At 43.0% G+C, this 11,556-nt stretch overlaps 1 protein-coding gene across 1 annotated transcript; it reads left to right on the forward strand.

The window, feature by feature from the left end:
- The first annotated feature begins 3,056 nt into the window (after window positions 1-3,056).
- On the forward strand, window positions 3,057-10,690 carry TMEM238 (transmembrane protein 238). The gene is made up of 2 exons (XM_015810951.1): window positions 3,057-3,430; window positions 10,511-10,690. The coding sequence occupies exon 1, from the start codon at window positions 3,072-3,074 to the stop codon at window positions 3,426-3,428; it is 357 nt and encodes a 118-aa protein (XP_015666437.1). The 5' UTR covers window positions 3,057-3,071; the 3' UTR covers window positions 3,429-3,430; window positions 10,511-10,690.
- The last annotated feature ends 866 nt before the right edge of the window (window positions 10,691-11,556 follow it).

Raw genomic sequence — 11,556 nt, forward strand, 5'->3', positions numbered from 1 at the left:
TAGGATGACCTCTTGATGCATCAGGAGCAAATATTTAATTGTATGCTTAAAACCTGAGTAGCTCCATTTCATTCAATTTCTAAACAGTTGGAAATGAAAAATAAGGGACAGTTTAACTCAGGGGTCCCCAACCCCCAGTCCTTGGACCAGTACTGGGCTGCGGCATGCCAGCAACCGGTCCGCACAAACAAGCAAAGCCCCGTTCATGGGATGCAGGCAGCACACAAAACCAGCCCCCCTCCAATCCACAGAAAAACCTTTCTCCACGGAACCGGTCCCTAGTGCTCAAAAGGTTGGGGACCTCTGGTTTAACTATTTAAAGAAAGGTGAGAGTTGGCCATTATTTAGAGCAGGAATGTCTAGGCACCTCCAAACATCTTGGAGTCCCATCAGCTTCATTCAAGAAAGCCATTGGCAAGGAATTGTGGAAAATGAAGTCTAAAATACCTAGCAAACACCAGATTAACTACTATTGATTTAGAGCAGTGGTGGGATTCAAATACGTGAACAACCGGTTCTCTGTGTGGATGCCGCTTCCGGAAGTCCATTCTGGGTCTCAGCAACAAAAAAATTAGCTACCGGTTCTGCCGAAGTGATGCGAACTGGCTGAATCCCACCACTGATTTACAGGCAATGTATGATGAGCATTTACTTCTAGCACAAAGTATTGTTCAGTGAAAGGAATTGAAGACTTCCTTTTCATTGTCCTTGCCTTAGTCATCCTCTTGATGCCTGATGAAGGCCTTTGGGCTTAAAGGTTACACACCCTCTTTTGTTATTTTGATTGCATAATAAAAATATCAACTATGGATTTTGAATTTCCCATGGATCAATCTGACAACAGGAGCCTTTTATTCCCATACCCAAGTGGGTTTTTTTTTTCTGTCTTTGGTTTTGAATACAGCAGGATCATTAGTAAAAACAGAGGTTTATAGTCTATCAGTGACTAACAGTTTATTACTCCATAAGGTTTTATGGATCATAGTTCATGCCATCACTTTTTTACAATGCGATGGCATAGTAACTTATTGGTAACTCCTGTTGACTTGTGTTTACTTCTGAATCCTCCATTTTAGGATTTTACGATGAATCCTTTTAGTTACCTGAAGAAAGCAAAACAGTATAATTTCCACCTTGGAAAAGTGACTCTCTTTTCTTATTGCCAGTGATAGTAAAGGGAGATAAAGACATTTCCAGGTTACCAGTAGACTAAAGGGTACAATTTGGCTCATGAATTAGAGTATGTAGTTCATGGAAATGCCAATTCCCACAATAGCAAGTTTTGAGAGGTCCTTGATGCTCTCTGAGCTTGGCTGTTTTTTTGCAGACATTTCATCATTACCCACGGATGATGTTACTTATTTTGGGTAATGAAACGATTGCAAGAAAACAACTAAGCTCAGAGAGCACCAAGGACCCCACATTTCAACTTGAGCTACAAATATTCTCTATTCCAGGGGTAGGCAACCTTGGCTCTTTTATGACTCGTGGACTTCAACTCCCAGAATCCCTGAGCCAGCATGGCTCAGCATGGAAACCTATTCCTTTCCCCTCAGCATAGCTGGCTCAGGAATTCTGGGAGTTGAAGTCCACGAGTCATAAAAGAGCCAAGGTTGCCTATCCCTGCTCTATTGGTACAGCAAGTTTTGAAATGCATTAACTGAGGGAAGGCCAAAGAAATAGGCAGTACAGCTTGAATCATATTTATTTAGAAGTTAATCTTTTTTAGAGCTTGGGAGAATTTTTTTCTTAGTCAATACATCTGGAATATCCTGAATCTACAGAGAGCCAGTTTGGTCTAGTAATTAAGGTGCTGGCTTAGAAATCAGGAGACCATGAGTTGTAGTGCCACCTTAGGCAGGAAAGCCGCCTGGCTGACTGGCTTAAAAACCAGGAGACTATGAGTTCAAGTCCCACCTTAGGCATGAAAACTGACTGAGTGACTTTAGGCCAATCATCAGGAAACTCTGAGTTCTAGTCTTGCCTTAGTCCTGAAAGTTGGCTGGATAACTTTGGGCCAATCACCAGAGGTCTGTGAGTTGTAGTGCCACCTTAGGCATGAAAGCCGACTAGGTGACTTTGGGCCAATCCCTCTCTTTCTCAGCCCAACCCACATCACAAGGTTGTTGTTGTGGGGAAAATGGGAGCAGGAAGGAGTATTATGTATTTTCACCGCCTTGAGTTACTTATAAGTTAATAAAGGTGGGATAGAAATCTTAATAAATAAATTAACATAAATAACTAAACATAATAACGATAGAGCCATCTGGCTCTTCACTTGCTCTGAACCCTCTCAAATTCTTTTCACCTTCTTTCCTTGAACTTGCTTGGCTGACCACACAGGCACGTGAGTGTGTGCCCTGATCCCCATGCAGCACCCCTGAAAAACTTCAGTGGGCGAGATTCCTTTTATGAACAGCTTAGTAGTGTATTGAGAAGGGAGGAGAACGGACCATCCGAGAGTGTCACTGGGAGGGTGGGGGTGGGGGTGGGGGTTTAAAAAAGAAAATACACAGCCAGACACTTCCTGCTTTCTGGAAGAAAGTTATTTGAACCAAGAACAGTGAATGTCCAGTACTCTCCCAGCTGTGTGAGAAGGCAGATTTTGGGGTGGGTGGGAGAGGGACGGGGGCTCAGGTCCTAGGAACCAGGCCTTCTGAGTTCCTGTGGAGAAGTTTGAAGGAGGGTAGTGATCAAGTGGGAGCTTAACCAGGTTTCTTAGCTCTGAGGGTACAGGAGGGTTAATTCAACTGTTGGTCCCTCCCTTTCTGAAACTGGTTAGACCACTTTCTAGGTGCACTCACCTGGGACACTCCTTCTTTCCACTCCCAGCCTGAATAGTTTGCCTTTCCCGCTGTCCTTTTTCCTCCTCCTCCTCCTCCTCCTCCTCCTCTACTTACTTCCTTTCAACTGGGTTTGTCTGTAAATCTGCCTACTGGCTTATGAAGGACCCCCCCTTTGCAGTTGCCAATTGCCGTTGCAGTCTGTGTTTTGGGAGCCTCGTTTCCTCCCTCTTGAAGGGCTCCCCAACTCCTTTCAAGTAAGTGCACCCACTCAGCAGCTCCAGTCCCATGGTCTCCTCGGGACTGAACCGTTGCCGGCTGGCCCTGGCGTTTGCGGTGTTCATGGACGCTGCGGGCACCGGGGCCCTGTTGACCGGCATCTTTGCTAGACTGAGGCTGCGAGGCCGAGACTTTGGGGATCTGTTAATCTACTCTGGTGCGGTGCTGGTGTTCTTGAGCCTGTTGGGTTGGATTATGTGGTACACGGGCAATATTGAGATAGCCCCTGAAGAGCTGGCAAGGGATTATCATGCCAAGAGAGGGACGCTGGCACGGCTGGCTAGGAAGATCTCACGGACCTGGTCGCGGCGCCAAGGTGGTGGTCTGGCCATGAGGACCGTTTCAAGTAGCCGAGAAGCAGCTTAGAGGTAACATATACTCCCTTTCCCTTACAAAATCACATCAGGATTTCCATAGGAGAGTAACCAGCTTCTCTGTCTAAAGTATGCTTTTTTGATCCTTTTATCAAAAATTGTGTGCCAGTTTCTGCCCATCGACTTCCGTATCAAACTGTCTTACAGCAAGGTGCCTTGGGTTTTTTTTATAGTTCATTAGCAATCCTTTTAATTTTTCATTCACGTTTATTATAAGATAAAATACAAATAGAAACAAAAACTGAGAAAATTAAAACGAACTGCAGAAAGAAGCGAAAAAGAAAAAAAAAAAGTAGCATCTTCCTGCTTTTCAATGCAGTGGAATACAAAAAGGTTACAACTTGAACCTTTTGCTTTGTACTTCTAAAAGTTTCAAGCCATTTTCTATAACAACGAAGTCATGCTAATTGTCAAAACCTAAAATTAGAGTTTCTTTTTCTTTCAGCTTCGAGTACAAAATGCAGAAGTTGTTTCCAAATGGAAACAAAACTAGATAAATTATCTTTAATTAGAACAGTGTCTGCCAACTCTGCCACTTTTACCATCCGTTGTTCCATTGTGGAGTTGTTTGCAATTTTAACATTAATTGGGACTTTTGGAGATTGTGGTTAGTCCAGCTCCCATTCCTGAAATATAAACAGGTCTGTCACATAATCTAGACTAATTTTTTTCTGGGCATGATTTTGTGGTCAGTGCACAAAATAGGGATTGCAATTTACCTTAGTGATTGTAAATATAAAATTATGGGCAGTTCTCGACTTACAACAATTCATTTAGTGACCGTTCAAAGTTACAATGGCACTGAAAAAAGTGAGTTATGACCATATTTCACAAGACCATTGCAGCATCCCCAAGGTCAGTGATCAAAATTCAGACCCTTGGCAACTGGCTCATATTTATGATTGTTGCAATGTCCCAGGATCATATGATCACCTTTTGCAACCTTCCGACAAGCAAAGTCAATGGGGAAGCCAGAATCACTTAACAACTGTGTCACTAGCTTAACAACTGCAGTGATTTATTTAACATGTCATAAAATGGGGCAAAATTCACTTAACAAATGTCTCGCTTAGCAACAGGGGCTCAATTGTGGTGGTAAGTTGAGGACTACCTGTAGTATAGGCAGTGATGGCAAACCTTTTAGAGACAGAATGCCCCAAAACCACCCCCCACTTCTGTCCCCACTCTGCCATGCCCGCTGGACCACCCACCACCTCCACGGCCTGCCACAGATCATCCAGGCAGCCTAGCAGCGCCATGATGGCCACGCCTTCCGCCTGTGCCCTGCAGCATTATCTGCACGCGATAGAGTGCAAGGTCAGAGTCTTGTCCCTGCTGCCCAGCTACCATGTCCTTGGCTGCACAGCATTGCATGGGCCGTGCCCGGGGGCAACTCTCCTCCGGAGCTCTGCTGGTGAGGAGGGAGGCAGGGGAGGAGGCGGGGCTGGGACTACGGTGTGTGTGCCCACAGAGAGGGCTCTGAGTGCCGCCTCTGGCACACGTGCCATAGGTTCGCCACCACTGGTATAGGGTGTTATACACAGGGATAGGATTGGATGAGTAGGGTGACCAGCTACCAATTTTCTGTCCTTGCATGATTTGCTGTTGCTCTCTATCATCCTCACAACATCACAACATCCTCACTGTCACAGACTTCCAATTCATGTCAGCATTTTGTGGAATTGCTCCGAAAGAGCTGGTTTCCATTAGTGTAATTAAAACTGGATTGTGGATCTGACTCTATGAAATTTGTTTCTTTATCTTCCCCTGTACTTTTGTAGTTTTCCATATTCTTTCACTCTACCATGATATTATCCAACTTTCTCATTCATATGTTACCCTGTGGAAGACATTCTCCTTGTCCTCATCCTGTAGAGCTAGAGGCAATGGTAGCTACAGCCCAGCACATCTACAAACCATCATGCTGGAAAGGCTGGGTTTAGAGAGACTGGGGAAAACCTCGGCCTTCAACATCTACTGTATATGAAAGGTCAATGAAAATAATATCTTCTTCAAGTTGAGCTTGATTATGGTTGACTTCAAAGAATATGGCAATTGTCATTGCTCTCTACTGGGTTGATTCTGCAGACTGGATTATAGCTTTGGTTTGTACTGGTGTCTTCTCATCCAGATGCTAGCCAGATCTGAACCAGCTTATATTTTTCAAGGTCATCCAGGATCAACTAGAATGGTCCCAAGAAGCAAGTATATGACAATAACCATATAATTAGAAAGAACCTGCCCAGCATTCAGCCAATGCAATTCTTCTAGATATGCTAATTAAGGTTGCTTTCCTGTTTTTCATGCAGGTTTTTCAATGAACAAAACATGTGTTCATTTGGCTAGCACAGCAATCTCTGCCAGTGATTCTATGCCAGGAACAATATCTTTCTGACTTTTGGCCAACCTGCTGTTGTGAAGAGCTGGGTGGTGCTCATTGGTGTAATACAGTACTGGAAAAGGGGAAGGGCATTATTAGAATAACGGATTTAAAAAAGCAAACATTTGCACAAGCCATTATATGTCAAAAAACAATATCTATATAACTGAATTCACACAACATGTGATGCTGGTTTGCTAACCAAAGGGTATTAAATTATTATGTGATTTGGTTAAATGTCTATGGAGATTCTCAGTCATCCAGGTAATGGTTGCGCCAAAGGTGCTTTTTCAGGAGGCAATTGGACTTTCTTGTTTTTCTTTGAGGACGTTTTGCTTCTCATCTAAGAAGCTTCTTCAGCTCTGACTGGATGGTAGGGAATGGCAGGATACCATATCCGGACTACAATAATAGAAATGATCTCTAGGTGGCAGCAAAGAGAACCATTTTCTCTAGTTCTCTGCTTATCTATTAGTCATCTGGAATTTTTATAGCCTGGATTTGATATAGGTCAGGGGTAGGCAACCTTGGCTCTTTTATGACTCATGAACTTCAACTCCCAGAATTCCTGAGCCAGCCATGCTGAGGGGAAAGGGAGAGGTTTCCAAGCTGAGCCATGCTGGCTCAGGAATTCTGGGAGTTGAAGTCCACGAGTCATAAAAGAGCCAAGGTTGCCTACCCCTGGTATAGGTAATCCTTATTTAACAACCACAGTTGCGACTGGCAAGTTGGCCATTAAGCAAAGTAGTCACTAAGTGAAACTGCAACTATGTTTAATGGCTTTATTTCCTTTGCTTTAGAGACCTGTGAAGGTTGTAAATGTGAGCACTGGTCATAAAATTACTTTTTCACTTTCTTGGTAGCTGCGAATGTACAATAAATGAGACAGTGCAACATAAGGATTACCTGTAATCTTTTACCTGTAAAAATAAAATTAAATAAAACGCTAACCCAAACTTCAAAATGAAATAAAATACTAACCAATTGGCAATGGCTACTAACTGACTGAATAGCACGAATCACATATCAACAAGATCCTAATGTTGTGTATTTGTGTGTCTTTGTGTCTGTATGTCTGTGTATGTCTATTTACATATACATATGCTATATATATATATACATATACTATCCAACTCTTGTTACTGGAATAGAACCCTGGGTTTTATACAGATGAAGATTCCTCAATATGTATATCCCACTATCACCATCACTTCACATGTGTATAGAGAGTCTTCATAGCTTTGCCCTTCAACCTGAGACTCTTCTGACCACATAGAATAGAATATCTTTATTGTATTGTGTATCTCACAACGGAACTAAGTGCTGTCCACAGTACACATTACACACAAGTAAAAACCACAAGTAAAACATACATTATATACACACATCCTTCACATTCTATTCACCATTGTGCTGCCCTTAATATTGCACTTCAGTGTTGCACTATACCAGGGATAGGCAACCTTGACTCTTTTATGACTCGTGGACTTCAACTCCCAGAATTCCTGAGCCAGCATGACTCAGCTTGGAAACTTCTCCCTTTCCCCTCAGCATGGCTGGCTCAGGAATTCTGGGAGTTGAAGTCCACGAGTCATAAAAAGCCAAGATTGCCTACCCCTGCACTATACAGTAGTGCACCAAGGATCTCACAGTTCAACCATGAGCTACAAAGAGTCTCTTCTATCAGTCCTACTTCTCTTTGACCTCGTATCCAGAACATAAACACTGTGGACTGTACTGTATGTACCATGTTCTCAGTCTATTTATAGTCAATCCACCATAGAAGGCAGGTGGGGAGGAGATGAAGGCGTAGAAAGTAAAAGCTATTGTCACAGCAGAAGTGAGAATGAAACTGGACTTCCGCTAGTGGTTCAGCTGGCTACATTCCATTTTTATGCCTCTGTACAACTTGAATAGCACCTCATTTTAAGCTACAAAGAAGGCTAATATCTTCCTTCCTTGCAAAGAGAGGCCCCTTTAGAAATGCAGTTCAAGTCACCCACTATACAGGTAGTACTCAACTTATGACCGCAATCGAACCCAACATTTCAATGTTGCTAAGCGAGATACTTGTTAGGTGAGTTTTGCCCCATTTAACACACTTTCTTGACATAATTGTTAAGTGAATCTATGCAGTTGTTAGTAACATGATAGTTAAGTGAATCTGGCTTTCCCCATTAACTTGGCTTGCCAAAAGGTTGCAAAAGGTGATCACATAACTCTGGGACACTACAACCGTCATAAACGTGAGTCAGTTGCCAAGCTTCTGAATTTTGATCATGTGACCACAGGGGAATGCTGCAACGGTCATAAGTATGAAAAACAGTCATAAGTCACTTTTTTCAGTGCTGTTATGACTTCAAATGGTCAACAAACAAGCTGTTGTAAGTCAAGGACTATGTGTAATTGAGAAGGCAGGGAACAATGCTAATTATGGATGAACTTCTTCATGGCTTCTGCTTCCTTAAACCTGAGTCTGTTCTTTGCCTTCCCTTCAAACAAAGGGCTGATCTCAAGAGTTTCCACAGCTGCAGATTTGTATTTTATTTTTCTAGGCATCCTACTGGATCGGACAAAGGTCCTATATGATTAAGCAGTCTATTTCCTGCAGTGGCCTAGAAGCTGCTGTGAGAGCTCAGTCCTCTCTTTTATTACTTCCCTCACTGCTTTTGTTTATCTTTCAGCATCTTCATTAAACTTTTAATGCCACATATTCAGAGACAGGCCACAGATATCATTTTTCATGTCTGGGTGAAACTGGAGACTTCCTCCTTTTGCTGTGCTTTGGATGGCCTTTACTTGCAAATGAAATCTCCTTCGCTACATCTGCATCAGAGGTCCCCCAACCCCACCCCTGGGCCGTGGCCCATTCGGAACTGGGCTGCACAAGTGGTTGGACGACACACATGCAGCTCGACTTACACAAACAGCGGGCTGTTCCCCTCTCCCCCCCCCAGCTGGGCTGCCAAGCCATAAAGGTTGGGGACCGCTGATCTACATCATCTCCAACTATTTTGATTCCGCACACCGCCGGCGGCAGTGGTTGTGGTGGTGGTGGGGAAATAGTTTTGCGCATGCAACCTGAATCCCACACAATCACAAATGATGCTCATCCGCCATTTCTGTGGCCTGGTAGAGGTCCACAGCCCAGGTTGAGGAGCCCTGATCTACAAGACTACTCTGTGTAATATTGTTTTTCCTGCCTGATTGGAATGGATAGAAATGCGCTTGATGTGGTACACTGGGGGGGGAGGGGAGGACGGTCTTAAGGTTTCAGGGCCCTGATAGAAAATTTTTCTATTTCTAAAAACATTTCATTCCAGAATGAATGTGATTCCAGAATGAATGTCGCTCTAAATCCTATGTATTGTATGTGTCCCTACAACATATCCGTGCATTTTCCTTATACTATACATACATGCATGTTTCGCTATCCAGAGGTGAATTCATTAATGTACTTAACATCTCTCTCTACCCCCTCTCTCTTTCTCTCCCCCGTTTCTCTCTCTCTCTCCCATCTCTCCCCCCCCCTCTCTCTCTCTCTCTGTGTGTGTGTGTGTGTGTGTGTACAATCTGTCTGTAACACTAAAGAAAATGTAACAGATCCAAATTGCTCCTTTTTTGCTGTCAGCAGATATGGATTGAAAAAACAGATCTATAATAATAATAACAACAACAACATTGGAAGGGACCTTGGAGGTCATCTAGTCCAACCCCCTCCTCAGGCAGGAAACCCTATACCATTTTAGACAAATGGTTGTCCAATCTCTTCTTAAAAACTTCCAGTGTTGGAGCATTCACAGCTTCTGGAGGCAGAACTGATCAACTCCTAGATGGCAACAAAGGGAGAGAGAATTTCACACACGAACACACACACACACACACACACACACGATTGCTATTTGGGCACTCAGCAACCAGCTCTCATTCATGGCCAATTCAGAAACTAATCAAGAAGAAAAGCAATCTAGAACAAAGGACAGTTAGAACAATTAATCAGTGGAACAACTTTCCTCCAAGAAGTTGTTGGAACACTGGATGTTTTTGAGAAGAGATTGGACAACCATTTGTCTAAAATGGTGTAGGGTTTTCTGCTCCCCTCCAAGCTCCCCTCAACTCTCTTTTTCTGTGGTATCCCAGGGTCACAAGACTGTAATTTTTTTGGTGTGTTTTGCTGGTGTTCAACATTTACTTCCGATTTCCATCCCCCAAAAAACCTATCTCAGAAAACGGGCTTGCTTAACAATTGCATTTATCTAACAACATGGTGTTCACTTAAAAAGGTGCAAAAAAAAGTCAGATGCAATCGATCACTTGGTGACCTGCTTAATGAACACCACAACTGACAACTGTAATTCTGGGCTTAATTACAGTCGTAAGTTGAGGAGGACATTTCCAGCATCTCCTGGAACAAAATCATTTGCCTAGACATGTCAATATGTTATATAACCTGAATTCCGGGTCTTTCCCATTCTTTCCACAAGAAACCGGACGTGGGGCATTATCTGAGCTCCACTTGTCCCTTAAAGGGATCGCCTCTTTCCTCCTGATCTGCCTTAAGTTGCAGGGCTTGAAAATTGCTGACTCTTTCCTCTCTTATCCCAACTTACTCATTGTTCCCTTCAGTATGATGGTAAATGAGTATTTGTAACAAGCTTGTGGTTAACTCTTTTTTTTTTGTGCTCTACCTGCAGGATGGATTTAGCTGGACAAAGTTCTTCTAAAACTGGACGTCACTGAGAAAAGCATGTGACTCTTCAGTCACTACCCTGGAACTCCTGCCCATATCCACGTAGTATCTTGTGATATTCTTGTTGTATAGTATTGGGTGAATTTTGCTGTCCCTGTTTCTAAATATATACATATATATACAGTATCTATTTTTTTTTTCAGAACCAGGTGTGGTATTATTATTATTACTTTTCCTTTTACTACTACAAGTAGTCCTCAACTTATGACCACAACTGAGCCCAAAACTTCTCTTGTTAAGTGAGACAGTTGTTAAATGAGTTTTGCCCCATTTTACCACCTTCCTTGCCACAGTTGCTAAGTGAATCACTGCAGTTGATAAGTTAGTAATCCAGTTGTTAAGTGAAGTTGAGTGGCTTTGCTTGGCAGAAGGTTGCAAAGGTGACCTTGGAATACAGCCAAGGTCATAAGTATGAACCAGTTGCCAAGCATCTGAATTTTGATCACATGATCGTGGGAAAGCTGCGAAGGTCGTAACTGTGAAAAACGGTCCTAAGTCACATTTTTCAGTGCTGTTTGTAGCTTTGAACGGTCACTAAACAAATTGTTGTAAGTCGAGGACTACCACTGTGGTACTACTATTACTCTTCTAAATCCAACTAACCTCCATTCTTTTCTTAGCCCACTTTCTAATCTTTTCTCGGTCCCGCTGAGCCTAAAAAGCTGTAGCGCCTCTGAGATTTGTGACAGGAACTTCCTACCCGTGGCGATGCCTGCTTGAGAAAGCTGTGCTCGGGTGAATAACTTTTCATCCTTAAGCTTTGAAACCAGACAGGCCATAAGGTAGAAACGGAGAAGAATAATAGCTGGGGAAGGTTTTAGGGAGGGAGAGTGGAGCCGGGAGGGAGACTCCCGAGCCCTGCAGGAAGGCATGAATTCTCCTCTGGCCTTCGTAGGTTCAGGTTCCCTGACTCAATCAATCAGCATGGGAGAAAGAAAACTATACTCTTTTATTGGTGACTCTAAATGCATCAGGAGATTCCAAAATCAC

This window comes from Protobothrops mucrosquamatus, unplaced genomic scaffold, assembly GCF_001527695.2.
Source record: "Protobothrops mucrosquamatus isolate PMUCROS unplaced genomic scaffold, P.Mucros_1.0 scaffold25, whole genome shotgun sequence".
NCBI classification, from domain to species: Eukaryota; Metazoa; Chordata; class Lepidosauria; order Squamata; family Viperidae; genus Protobothrops; species Protobothrops mucrosquamatus.

Bases quoted from the DNA above. Each gene is read 5' to 3' on its own strand.
- TMEM238 (XM_015810951.1), top strand. From the start codon at position 3,072: ATGGTCTCCTCGGGACTGAACCGTTGCCGGCTGGCCCTGGCGTTTGCG.